This window comes from Neolamprologus multifasciatus, chromosome 7 (assembly GCF_963576455.1).
Source record: "Neolamprologus multifasciatus chromosome 7, fNeoMul1.2, whole genome shotgun sequence".
NCBI classification, from domain to species: Eukaryota; Metazoa; Chordata; class Actinopteri; order Cichliformes; family Cichlidae; genus Neolamprologus; species Neolamprologus multifasciatus.
The window spans coordinates 60,557,350-60,572,108 of record NC_140445.1 but is presented as its reverse complement, the minus strand read 5'-3'; the positions used below and the strand labels follow the sequence as shown (position 1 = coordinate 60,572,108).

Here is a 14,759-nt window from a genome sequence, read left to right as displayed (position 1 = left end):
ACTCCAAGCGAGCACAGAACTAGAATGGAGCAAGTAGAGTGCAGAGGGAGTGCCAGTCTGAGAGCATGGAAGCAAGCATTAAACTCGGGGTGAAAGTCCAGTGGGAAATAAGCGGTCTAGTAACCACTCCACAGGTGGATGCTGCAAAAACTTTTTCATCTTTCATTATTGACTGCTTGATGAGGCAATAATTTGGAGCAAATACTGCAGAAGCAGCCCTAAGAAGAGCCTGTGTGGACAACAGGGGCACAAAAGAAAATATTCACAACTCCACATAACAGTTTCTGAAAAAGCAAGAAATGAATTCACAAATATTGCAGGTCTGGCTGTTTAATTGTCTCCACTTCTGTTAAGCAGGGTCGCGCTTTAGTATGTCTGCAAGACAAAGAGACAGCTGGCAGTTCATAATCTGTTAGGACAAAAGTTGAAAATGCTTTCTTTTCTTAATCCTATTTTCCTTATCTCTTTTCATCTAATTCCATCACAGCACTATGTAAATCCAATTTTGCTGCTTTCATTGTCAGTGTGCAGATATATTGTTTTGCTCTGTAAATCAACTTGATCTTTTCTACTGCCACAGTTTGGATTCTGTTCTGCTGATTCATTGTTTATCTTTTATCAAGGTTTGATCTGTTGAAAAGGAGGATGAGTAAATAGTGGAGATACAGGGAGTGAGGAAGTTTTCAGAAGTCTTAACTGAAGCATGTTTTTAGTAGGTCATTATATTCATTCATGGCATTGAAAAGACATTGTTTTCACCTAAAAAGATGTGTATAATAAAGATGTGTATACAAAAATGCAGCTTCGTATATTAATATTTTCTTCTTACAGTGTCAATAGAACATCCAAGCATAAATCTTGTATTAAACCAAGTGCTGCACTAAACCCTGTTGTTTTGTGCAAGGTTTTAATTTCGAACAAATTAAAACTGCAACAGTGGAATGTGATTTTCAGGCTGCTGTGTGATCTCTGTCACATTTGCTCAGTCCCCCTGTATGAAAACAAATTCTTTTTCCACCCCCAGGCTTTGGCTGCTTGGAATTTAAATTTTGCAATTGGAGAATTAATGGAGTCAGTAATCAAGCAATTAATCAGTAGTTACAGTAATAGCCTCCCCATTCTTAAGTGAAGAGCTTTCTATTGGAGATTAGGCTGTGTGTTGAACACACTGTATGCCTACAGAAACTATGAATATTGCATCCCAACAACACTGCAATGTTACTGCATGTCTTCATTCGCAGTGCTTTTCCAATTAACACAACAACAGAAAATCTTCTGGTCTTTTTTTTACAAGTAAATTGTGCTTTTCCTTCTAAATAAAACATTTTTGAACACTGTAATTTGTTAATATTCTTTCTAAATTTTGATGTTGACTCAGTGATAATTAACAGAGCTGTTCATTTGTGATTAGTTTCTTTAAATATAAAAGATACTTTACTTAATTAATATATAACACACCTCAAGATGACTCTTATCTCAGAGAGCTCTTCCTGTTATTATTGAAAGATTAAACCTTGTTGTGTGAAAGACATTGTGTTCCATTACAAAAATGTTTCACATTTCCTGAGCTATTCATAGCCGAACAACACATATTCCACAGTGGATCAGTATTTATCACTGACATTTCACTGGAGGTTGAAAATCTAACAGTATAGTTTACATCTTTTTCTTCATGTTCACATTGATTTTCTGAACATGCTCCAGTTTCCTCCCACATTCAAAAACATTCAGGTCAGGTAGATTAGAGGCTCTATAAATGTTTCTCTTTATCTGTGCTAGCTCTGTGACTCACTTCCGACCTGCCCAGAGTGGTTCCCTGTTTTTCACTTAGATAGTAGTGAGGAAAAAAATGACAATAAAAAAAAACATATACTAATGAAGTGTATAATAAGCAAAGCAATGAGAAAGTTGTATGACTCAACATAATAAGAGTGTTGTAATTATTGTATTTGAATTAGTTTTTGAACAATGGTGCGGCAATGTAGTTATTAATATTAAGCCGGTATAGTCCAGAGATGTTATACTAAACATGAAATTAATCAATATGTCAGCAATGTGTCTTTCAATGGGTTTATTATTCCACAGAATGGATATGATTATGTTTAACACTAAAACACACACATACATTGATTGTAGAAAACCAACGTTTTTTATTTTATTTTTGTGTGACAGACACATTTGGCTGAGATATTAATTGACAATGAAGGACATCAGAGCATCAGTGGCATTTAACAGTACCGACCTTTCACTTATTAAGTAGCTGAATACACATATTGTATAAAACATGTAAGAAAAAATATTTTGAATGGTCTAATGGTTTAAGGTAAAATGTCTCAGAATTTAGAAGCCAACTTGGGCCCTGGGAATATACAAAAGGCACTGGTTAGTCAACCTACTGCAAGTTCCTTGAGTAAAGTTTATTCAAATAAATTTAAAAATGTAAAGTGTATATTCAGCAGAAAGCAAATAAAGAGAGGCCACTGTTATAGTGTTGACCTCACTGCTAGTCTACATTTCAGCTGCTTAATGTTCCTGCCTTAACTCACAGTGCTTTTCCAGTTAACATGAAAAGTGAAAATCTTAACCTTAATATTTTTAAGGACGTTGTAAATTTAAACAGAGCTGTTAATTTGTGATTTATAAAAAAATTTAACAAATGGAGAGGCCACTGTTGTAGTGTTGAACTCATTGCACGTTCTCTAAATCGATGTACACACACACGTTATATGTGTATATATATCTATAGATGTATAGATATATATAATTTTTTTCACTTGCTTTCATGCCTTTTGTTTGCTGAATTGTGAGTTGTAATCAGAGGTTTCTAGATATGTTGACTCAATTGAAGGACTAGTGGGTGTTGAGCTTATTATTATTTATGCTCCTCCACACTGAAATATAAATCACAATGCAGCACTCATGGCTGCTTTTTTCACTTTTTTTCACTCGTTCCCTTCTTCTGCAAACAAACAGCACAGAAATCATTTGTTTTTTCAGGAATTTGGATTATGTGACTGAGATACAAGGACATTGTGCCTGAAAACGCATTTCTATATAAGTTCCCAGTTTGTGTGTGGATGTGATTAATAGTTGCTACAAGACAGTATACCTTTTTTAAGGCTATCCTTGTGCTAATAATTCGAAATGGCACGGGATAAACTTTTGCATGCATTAGACTTGTTCACACACTTACCTAATGGATGTCTTCTCTTTTCTCTTTCTCATTTCATTCCAGTGGGCCAAAATCCTCTTTTAAGAGAGTGAAAGACCAGTCAATGAATTATGAATGTTAAACAAGATGACCTCCTCTCAGCAGCAGCAGATGATGCGAGGTCCTAGGTGGAACCGGGCCTTGTCCGACCCTTTGTTTGTTCTGCTCCTGGCCCTCCAGCTGCTGGTGGTGGCAGGACTGGTTCGTGCTCAGACGTGTCCCTCTGTCTGTTCGTGCAGTAACCAGTTCAGCAAAGTCATCTGCACCCGCAGAGGCTTGCGGGATGTTCCTGATGGCATCTCTACCAACACACGCTACCTGAATCTGCAAGAAAATCTTATTCAAGTCATAAAAGTGGACAGCTTCAAACACCTAAGACATCTAGAGATTCTACAGCTGAGCAAAAACCACATACGCAAAATTGAGCTTGGGGCCTTCAATGGACTGGCCAGCCTCAATACCTTGGAGCTATTTGATAACCGCCTCACCACCATCCCAAACGGGGCTTTTGAGTACTTGTCCAAACTAAAAGAGCTTTGGCTAAGGAATAACCCCATAGAGAGCATTACCTCCTATGCTTTCAACAGAGTGCCCTCATTACGAAGGCTCGACCTTGGGGAGCTCAAACGGCTCAACTACATATCTGATGGGGCCTTTGAAGGGCTGAGTAATCTGCGCTACTTAAATCTGGGAATGTGCAATCTGAAGGAAATTCCCAATCTTATTCCCCTAGTGAAGCTGGATGAACTGGAAATGTCAGGAAATCAGCTATCTGTCATCCGGCCTGGTTCATTTAAAGGGCTTATACACTTACAAAAGCTGTGGATGATGCATGCCCAGATCCAGACCATAGAAAGGAATGCTTTTGATGACCTGCAATCACTTGTGGAACTCAATCTGGCCCACAATAACCTTACCCTCTTGCCCCATGATCTATTCACTCCTCTACATCACCTGGAGAGGGTGCACTTACACCACAACCCTTGGAATTGTAACTGTGACATCCTCTGGCTAAGCTGGTGGCTTAAGGAGATGGTACCTGCAAACACCAGCTGCTGTGCCCGCTGCAGTTCACCTCCTCACCATAAGGGACGCTACATTGGTGAGCTGGACCAGAATTACTTTCACTGTTATGCTCCTGTTATTGTGGAGCCTCCCACAGACCTAAATGTAACAGAGGGAAGTGCTGCAGAGTTGAAATGCAGAGCCAGCTCTTTAACCTCAGTGAGCTGGATTACACCCAATGGTTCCATCATGACACACGGTGCATACAAGGTCAGAATCTCTGTGCTGAATGATGGCACACTGAACTTTACCAATGTTACCATGCAGGACACAGGTACATATACGTGCATGGTGAGTAATTCTGCAGGTAACACAACAGCGTCTGCCACACTCAATGTTTCCTCTACGGAAAGCAGTTTCAGCTACTTTACTACAGTGACAGTGGAGACAATAGAAACCCCGCATAATGAAGGCTTCACCACTACTGTCCAACAGAAGGTTGGCCCCACACCCTCTGCTGGTACATGGGAGTCTATCTCACCAACCTCTACAACAACCACCACCGTCCGAACCGCCCTCTCCACACGTGCCACAGAGAAGACTTATACAATTCCCGTCACAGAGGTGGGTGGTGAGGGATTGCAGAATGGCTTGGATGAGGTAATGAAGACAACCAAGATCATCATTGGCTGCTTTGTTGCAATCACACTCATGGCAGCTGTCATGCTTATTATCTTCTATAAGATGCGCAAACAACACCACCAGCAGAATCACCATGCACCCACACGCACTATTGAGATCATCAATGTGGACGAGGATTGTGTAACGGGAGGCCCAGGCATGGAGGGCCACCTTACTCTGCCTCCTCTTGAGCACGAGCACCTCAACCACTATAACACCTATAAGACTGCATACAACCATGCCTCCACAATCAATTCTATACACAGCTCAGCGCACGAACCTTTGCTAATCCGGGCCAGCTCAAAAGACAATGTACAAGAGACCCAAATCTAATACTTTTGTGAGACATTTTAAAACTGATGAAATTACTTACAGGCATTACTGACAGAACATTACTGACCTTTGGTTGCGAGGACTGCGGCTGACGCTCGGAATAACAGACTTGTGTTTGGCAAATCAGCGACTAGCAATGTTATTTCAGTGACTTTGGGAATTAGAGTATGTCTACTGTTTCAAAAAGTGTCTTTACAAAGCAGAAGTTATTTATTTAAGAAAAAATGTTGTGGTTAAATCACGAAAACTGTATTCTGCAATTATTTTTTCAACACTTAATTCATGTGGGTTTTTTTCTTCTTTTTTTCTCGCATATCACAAAATTGGTTTACTAATATACTTTCAACTTTTTTCAAAGATGTGTCAAAAAACATGAAACAAAGTATTGTTCCTTTATTGTTCTTTTTTTGGTATAGCTGCCGATTTTCGATCAGATGACACGGTAACCTCATTTTCCCCATTTATCAAAGAATCCTAGAGCACATTAGTGATTTTCTCAGCTGTGGATTAATTGATGAAATCTTTTGTGACCATCTCTAACTGAGATGAATTAAACACTTGTTCATCATTTTGGAGTGAGTGACAGAACTGTCAGTGATGGAATCTGATCATTATTCACCGTTTAATTATCTGTCACATACATTAGGCACTCTGCGCTGTCATCAATAGGCTGAGGACCTGAAAAGAGGGAAATGCATCCATTTCTGCTACTGTAAAAGTTGAAGCTCACTGCTAGAAGGACAGTTTTGTTAAATTAAATACTGTTGATCTATATGTCTTTGTGTTTCTATTGTATATGTAAAATTTAAAATGATCCCTGATCTCAAATTTGTCTTGACAAATCTCATTATTATAGAAAGCATATAATAAATTGCATTAAGAACCATTGAAATTCTGAAGGTCATGCTACAGAAGCAGCATTAACAAGTACTTTAGAAAGAATATAATTACGACTGGAGAGGATGGGAATAATGCCTGTACAGATGTACATGACCTCAAATTCTGGCAAACACCCAATGCCTCAGAATATGTCCAGTGTATCATGGCTTCACCTTTACCTTGCAGTGCTGTGTAGTGTTGCATATGAAGATGATTGCTTTGAAGCCCCATTTTCATGCTGGGACCCCTTACCTCATCTGCAGTACTGCAGGAGTGCTGTCAGAAGTAGACTGAAGAGCGGAAGAAAGAGCTTAAACCCTTTATACAGCTGTCTGAGCACATTGCCTGTCATCTTTGTGCCATATTTCCACATGGGCAGTGCCTGGCAGTCCCAGATTCACACCCTGCTCCCGCCAACCACAGAACTTGTCCCTGAGTGGCAAGGCTTAGCTGCAGGAGGCTTATGGGGTGAATGTGTGGGATCGGGCATCAACCAGATGTTTGGATTGCACCTGACTCTTGCCATCGTTAGTGACAACACAATTTACATTTTAATTGATGTGCCCGTGGGCTTTGGATGGGCACAGCTCTGCTGCCATCCATACCCTGGAAAGCATTTCAAAGTCCCAAATGTAATGAATGGTGCCAAGCACCATAAATGCAGTGGTTATGCAGACATTTGAGATGGCACAGGTTTATTTTTAGCAAGTTGACTGTGGTTTTTATTCAAAAGAAAAATTTGTGGAAAAAAAGTTAGGCCACTCAAATTCTTAATTCAGTTTGGGGTTTGGTTTTGTTGTTTTTTACACTTGCAGTAATGCAATCCAGAAAGGAATGCCTCTATTACAGATGATGTCATGTGCTTTCTGTGGATTTACCATGCATATCATTTAAGTAAAAGCTGGTACTCCACTGAGAATTTGAAACATTTGTCCTCTATTAGTTCAAAACATGTCTGGAAAAAAATATGAAAACAGTCCACTGCTGTGGTTACTTTTAGATGAATGGTGGCAATAGGTGTTTTAAGTTCTGAAAGCTATTCAGAATAATGATTTAAGAAGTGAAAGATTTTCTGTGGGCTTTTCTTCAAAATCATTTACATATTTTACAGAAAATATAGCAAAAAACACGATTTTCCTGTCAAGATAACAGGTCCACACGTTACACCACCTGTTTCACAAACACATGGGCTACCACAGGTTAAAAAACAATCAAACAAAAAAAACCCCGCTGTCTACTATATAAGCTTGTATACTATACAAGCCTCATTCAAAACTTCCACAAAGCCAAGCAAAATAAACCAGTTTTTACAGAAGTTTTAAAATAATTCACTCTAATTCAAGTGGTTATGTGTCAATATGAATAAAGGCAAATTAACAAAACGGCTTTAACCGGACATAAGTGCACACCTTTTACAGCCAATACAGATTTTAGCTTAAATTGAAAAAAAGAATAAAATGCTGCACCCCGTAGCTTAATGCATAGAGTATGGAGATTAAATGAGATACAGTGTTAGTTTGCCTCAGAACAATATGATCTATGCTTGATTCACACCGAGTTTTTATTACCTGGGATACCTGATATATGTATTACAGTTGCACAGATTATATATTTTAATTAATTCATAATCTGTAGTGTAAAAAAAACCACACACACGAACTCCAGCACTCCACACAAACACACACACACACACACACACACACACACCCTATAATGCAGAGTATATTTAAGAATATTAATTCTATTAAAGTAATTTTATTTTCACAGCTGTTTTTCTCTGCCAGATAAGGAATTATGGAGGTTTAAGATGAGCACCATTTGAGATGCAAGTGGTTATTGCATGTAGTGTTTCAAGGTGTTTTGATAACCAAGACGTTCTGAATGACGTTCTGAAATCAGAAGTTCTGATGTGCTGTGTACAGCACAGACGTGGGGAATACTGTAGATTCCTAAATAAAATGAGGTCACCGGGTAATATTAGTCCAGATTTAATGAATGATTCCCCTTAATTTTTTTTTCAACAACTGGACGGGATTCACCCCATAATTTCCCTTATGTGGAGACTCGCACATTTGTAAACCATATTGCGCGTGTGTGTGGGTGGGAGGGTGTGTGTGTCATTCTCTGTTTCAGTTCATACTGGCAGGCAGGGGATCACGATTCTCCTCAGTTTATGTTGAGAGTGTAACCATCTTTCCCTTCTGCCTTTAGTTGGAGGTAAACTGTCTGAAAATTTCAATGGTAACTTTGTTGCATTTTAGTCAAGCTGTCTCATGTGTGTAAGATATCTAAAATATTTTTGTCAATATTCCTTTTTTTTCACATCCTTTTCTTTTTCTGAGAAGGAATGCTGTTCTAGTGGTAGATTTATATAAAATACATTTTGAGAATAAAATATAACAAAAACAAAAATTTTTAAATTTTGATTTTACATGTGCCAACAACCTGTTCGAAAAGTGAAAAAAAAAAAATGATAAATATGTTGTAAAAGAATAAGAGATCGATTTTCATGTAAGCATTCTTTCATGACCTTTAAAAGATACGGAGATCGATTATAGAGACCAGTTTGTAGTTCATACACAAAATATGGTTCAAATAAACTATTGTTGTTTTTCTGTATTGTCTGATCCTTGTTTTCAACCTCTGTATTTATTACAGATATCATAGTTGATGTGAATATTTACCTTTTTTCTTCATCTGAAAAAAAAACTATACATACATAGTTGTCCAGGAAAAACTCACAGGGCTAAATATACAAAATCATATTTAAATTTCTCACATCCTGTCAGTAATTTCTGAGGGAAAAAAGGAATTTCAAAGACAAAGCAAACAAACTTTTGGTAAATATCAGTGTTCTTTAGTCCTAGTTAGTTCTCAGCCATGGTACTAGCTTGCATGCTACATAAACAGGACTGATAATTAAATTTATATCATTTATTTGGCACTGGATTACTTAGTAGCTTAACATTACAAACTAAGGAAATGGAGAACTAATAAAACCATATTAGTGAAAAAATATCTTATCTAAAGCAAAGCACAAGGCAAACGCGATGATTGTATTTTTCTAATTAAATTCTCCATTATCTGCATCCACGGGACATTGTTCCAGTTGATAATCAGCCAAGTAAAGTCAGATTCTGAATCTTGATATGACTGATGGAAAGTCATATGAGGAAGTGAAAACTAATAGTCATAAGTTGTTAACAAATGAAATAGCTACAACATCAAGCTGGGGCTTTCGAGCAGTTTTGCTGAGAACAAGAACATTCAATGTTATCTAAAAAAATAAAATAAAATAAAATAAAAAAATAAATGCATCAGATTTTTGCTTGCTATTTTTGGATATGTAGAGAAGATGCTGCTAATTGATTACAGTGAAGGACCTGGGCTAGATTCAACCCCAAACTTCCATGGTAAGGATCAGGCCCAACTGAAATGTGTGGCCGTAAAAACAAACAATAACTTAGAAGAATGTTTTTTGATTCTAAGATATAAATAGCACAATAGATTCCAGCCAGGTATGAGTAAAGGAACCACAAATTGGCAGTCAAAAAAGCTGGGCCAAAATTGAATGGTAACCAAAGAAAATGCATTTTAATAAATGAAGATTCACAATAATTGAAGAATTTACATGATGCGAGTAATGGCATAATGTCATTAAAAATATTTGCTACTCGCGCCCAAGACTTCCAACTGCCACTTAAATACATTTAGAGAAACTATAATGTTTTACTAAAATTTGCAGATAGTTGACATATAACATTCAAATGCCCCACTAACAGTTTTTTATGTGTTGTATGAGGCACACATGAAAAACAAACTGAATTTTGCTTGTCCAAGCAGGAGTTTTGATTTAATGTAGCATTCAAGTGTAAAATTGTGTAGCCTGGCTAAATTAACCAGCCCAGAACACAGATTATCTTTGGGGTTCTTTTAATCTGAATGATAAAGTAAGCGCTCAGAAGAAAATAAAAAAGGTTGTAAAAATAAAGAAATAAAATTGTTACAGACAGTTCTTATCCAGTAAAAGCTTTGTGCACTGGTAACCAGAGATGGGCGAGTTACTGTAATCCGATTACTTTTTTCAAGTAACAAGTAAAGTAAGGGATTACTATTGCAAAAATGGTAATTAGATTACCGTTACTTTCCCGTAGGAACGCTGGGTTACTGCGTTACTAAAACCGTGATTTTTTGCAAGAATGTCTCATGACAGTGACGTAAGCAAGTGTGAAGTTAGTGACAACAGCTGTGTGCAGATCAACAATGGATAATATATCGAGTGCGGAGAGAGTATGAGCGTGCAGCGTTTAAAGCGTGGAAGTACTGACCTTATTTTGAGTTTGATTCCATAAAAAGTGACAAAAACATTAGTGTCCGCTGTTCACTGTATGGGAAGAAAACTTCTTTTTACAGCAAAAAACCCCCCTAAACTTCCAAGCAAGCACCGAGTGCACAACGACGTAATGGGAAACTCACAGAGAAACTGCCGTATCCTTCCACTGACCGCTGCGGCACACCTGCACCAGGGTAAACCTCCGCCTACCCACTCCTGCTTTACAGGTGAAAATAGAGCAACAGGACCGCTAGTCTTTGACTTTATTTATTTACTGCTGTGTTTTACTTGCATCTATTTGAAAGAGTGAGTGTAAACACAAATATATATATATGTATATATATATATATATATATATATGATGTGCTGGAATGTGCAGAAAATAGGTTTAAATATTAAACAAATTTCTTCCTGTCAGAGAATGTTGCATATAATTAAATTTTTGCTTGATGCATAAAGTTAAAAGATTAAAACTAATAAAACAAGTTTTAAAAAGGGACTTTTCCATTTGATTACATTTTATATGATGAATTATGCAGAAAAAGTAGAATTGTGCTGAAAGATCTATCGCTTTATTACCTATTCAGGTTGTAAATCGTGTTTCTAAAAAGTAACTAAGTAACTAAGTAATTAATTACTCTTGAAAATAAGTAATCAGTAAAGTAACGGGATTACTTTTTTGGTGAGGTAATCAGTAATTAGTTACTGATTACTTTTTTCAAGTAACTTGACCAACACTGCTGGTAAGCCACTGCTACTGCGGGTTATTTCCCCAACTTTATCAGCATCTGGAACTCAAGGACGTCTAGCGTCATTTTGTGTCTAATATAAACCCATACATAAATAAAACAAACTTAGAAGTGCAAAAATAACTGTAGTGGCTTCTCAGTGCATTAATTCAGCAGAAAACGGAATACAGATCCCTCTGAGATGAACGGCGAAGTTGGTTGCAGCAACTCCTGGTGCCTTAACTGTTGCACACTTTGCATTTAAAACAGATCAGGCAGCAAAAAAAGGCATTGCACACCCACATAACACCAATGCAAGCTAGCACTCCCGTGAATGTCTCTGTAGATCCCCATGATCCCTTGCGCTCTCAGGGGTACCCCAAAAGAAACAGCGCCATCGAGTGGCATGTCCCATAATATCGAACTTCCACCTGGATACATATAGTTTGCTGTCAGTGTCAGTCAAACTTAATAGAAAAATGAAAACGTCTGTGTCCTGGGGAAATCCAAATCTATTTAAATTAATATATGAGAAATAAGCAACTAAATTGCATGAAAACTATCAATCTGAACCTTTAAAATAAATCTGTAATCATAATTGGAAACTGCTAAATGGAATTGTTCCAAAACATGTTTTACCCCAAAGTGAAAATGTGGTTGTTGCATTATTCTCACAAATAACATCTTTTAATTTATTTACGTTTTATATATGAGTCTGCTTTTCGCGGATGATGTGGTTCTGTTGACTTCATCGGGTGAAGGCCTCCAGCTCGCACTGGAACGGTTCGCAGCCGAGTGTGAAGCAGCGGGAATGAGGAGAGGGAGGTCTGGGCTTCTCTGCTTAGGCTGCTGCCCCCACGATCTGGCCCCGAATAAAGCGGATGAAGATGGATGGATGGATACTTTTCATTTATTTTAAAGGTTAATATAGAAGAATATACAACCTTTCCACTTCTGTGGAACTTTCTTATCAGTAACAAGCTAAAGCCCAAAGTCTTCTTCTTGAGGAACCATTACAATTGTAGTGCCAAGTGATTTTCTCTGGAAAGTGTGTGATAAGTTGGTTTTCATAATGGTTGCCTATTGAAAACATAACCCAGGGCCTTTTTCACTGGCTCCTTACTAATGCACCATTAAACTCCTCATTTTCTTATTTATTCTTTTCCTAAGGCTCAGATGAATTAATGGATGCTTTCTGCCAGTGCATTGCTTGGTATGTTACTGGCATTTTTTTTGTTTGTTTTGTTGTTGTTTTTTGTTGTTTTTTTTAATAATGTAATATGTCAGCATTCATATAAAACTGGGAAGAAAAATATGTCACTACAAGAAATGTTTAAAGAGGACCTATTATGCTCATTTTCAGCTCAGTATTTATATTCTTGGACTCTACACGAGTAGTTGTTCATGATTCACAGCATAAAAAAAAAATAATGACAATATTTTATTCTGGATTCTGATGCAGTCCCTGGGTGTTTCCACAATTCAAAACAAGCTGCTTCATTTTCTGTGTCTTTAAGATCCCCCAAAGCTTAGCACCACCCAACTCCTCTTGCCAGTATAAAAATTGCCATGACAAATAAACTGGTATTTTCTCCAGTCATTCCCTTTATGTTTGTGTACAAATGTTATCCAGATGGGACATTTCTGTTCACTAAATATTACAGTCATTACATGATAACTGAGAGACATACTGGTGGCTTTAGTGTTTTAGTCACAATGTCTGAAGGAACCACAGACTTTTCTAGACTGTAGCACATACATTTTATAAGATGAACTACTAATCAGTAACAAAGTGTCCATATATTTGTTGTTGGGGTGTTCTATGGCTACGTCCACACGTACACGGGTAAAACAGAGATTTTCCGTTTTCGTTTTAAAAAATAATCCCGTCCACAAGTAAAGGTAAAAATGAAGGAAAACGCTGCTAGGAACATGCCAAAGCAACAGGTGGCGATATATTCCTAACCGTGCAGAAATGTTGGCCAATCAGAAGTCTAGAAGCCTCGGTGGGAAAAAGTAAACAAAGCTTGGGCATAGAAGCAGAACAGAGTAGTGTGTGGAGGGACAGTAACTGTGTGTGTATATGTAAGCATTTAAACACTGCAGAGAGTAAAATTATGTCATGGTTCTCAAGATCTGGAGAGGTCGTGGTGTGTGTATTTTTTGTCTTAGCCTCTCCCACCAGGGCGGAACTGGACCTTGATTCCCCGCCTCTGAACCCGCCCTGAACACGCACCTGTGGTTCATTCACACTGATCCTGGCAGACTACTTAAGATGGCAAGAGAGGCTGCTTCCTCGCTGGATCGTCACACTACCTAGCGTCAGTGTAGCCAAACCCATGAAAGTGTTCCCTTTGATCTCCTAGAGTTTCCTCCTGACATTGTTTCTTTTCTGTGTACAGGCCTTTTAGACTCCCTGCCCGTCTTCCCTGCCGTCTGGATTTCTGTGGATGTGTGTGAGTGAGCGTGAGCTTTTGGTGTGGACATTTGGAGTGAGTTACGGATCAAGTTGAAGAAGAGCGTGTGTGTACCCCCGTCTTGGACCTTCCCTTCGGACCCCGCCCTACTCCCTGGAGCCCCGTGTTATCTGTTCCACTGTATATATGTATATATTCTCACTTGGTGTCACATTGCAAATAAACCCTCACCTTCTCTCTAAACTTCAGAGTCCTGCGAGTGAGTCCTCTGCCTACTAATCTGTGATAAATTAACAGTAATAGTAATGTAGAAATGAATTTCACCGAAACAATAATGTGGCGCACAGTGTGACGTCAAAAAATGCGCACACCTTTGACGCTGCGTTTTCTCCGTTTTTCTCGTCTACATGTAAATGCAAAAACTGAGTTTTCAAAAATATCCACCCTGGCTGGAGTTTTTAAAAATCTCAGTTTTCAGTGACCAAAAACGCAGTTTACGTGTGGACGAAAGGTGCAAACGCATAGAAAAATCTGCGTTTTCAAAAATACGTGTGGACGTAGCCTATATAAACCTGAAGTCTCTATAGAACAGCTGAATATGCAGCAGGACAAAAAACATTGTTTATTTTCAGGTCACAAGCTATCCCAGTTACTATGTTATTGTACCACATGCATGTATTTTTAATGTTAATAGAACATTGGAATATTCAGGCATTAACTAACACACTAACTTTTATTTGTTACAGATTCAACAGAGAGAAGTTGCTTGCAGTGTGCAAATTGCTGCGAAAAAGAAGCTCATTTCAGTTCATTTCTGCTCTGTTTCATGAAAACAGTGTTGCTGAGGAACAATAAGTGAGGCTTGTCTCTAAACACACAGCATGAGGACTAAATGAAGAGTTTTAGGACAGAGCCAAAGTTTTAGCACTGAAATAACTTGCCAATTACAAACACATTCTGACAACATCTCTCTCCTGAAAATAAATTCTCCTTGTACCGACTGTGACAACCGCAGCAGGGATAATCTGTGTTTTTTTCAACATTAGTTTTTGCAATTTGCAGTAAATTGTGTTCCACTGTTTTGTAATTCACATTTGTGTGACTCATCTCAATATTCTTCTGCTGAAAGTTCTACTGAAATATACATAGCACAAGGCCAACTGTAAAAATAC

The 14,759-nt window shown here is 38.0% G+C and overlaps 1 protein-coding gene and 1 long non-coding RNA gene across 5 annotated transcripts in view; both read left to right on the top strand.

The window, feature by feature from the left end:
- Window positions 1-8,587, top strand: part of LOC146515768 (leucine-rich repeat-containing protein 4C-like) — a 172,793-nt gene extending 164,206 nt beyond the window's left edge. For all 4 annotated transcript variants that reach the window (XM_085169048.1, XM_085169049.1, XM_085169046.1 and 1 more), the window contains one exon: window positions 3,236-8,587. In XM_085169048.1, coding sequence (XP_085025174.1) covers window positions 3,287-5,230 — 1,944 coding nt within the window. In that variant the 5' untranslated portion in view covers window positions 3,236-3,286 and the 3' untranslated portion in view covers window positions 5,231-8,587. The remainder of the gene's footprint in view (window positions 1-3,235) is intronic.
- The window catches only part of LOC146515766 (uncharacterized), a 404,546-nt gene that overhangs the window by 233,782 nt on the left and 156,005 nt on the right, over window positions 1-14,759 (top strand). The window lies entirely within an intron of this gene.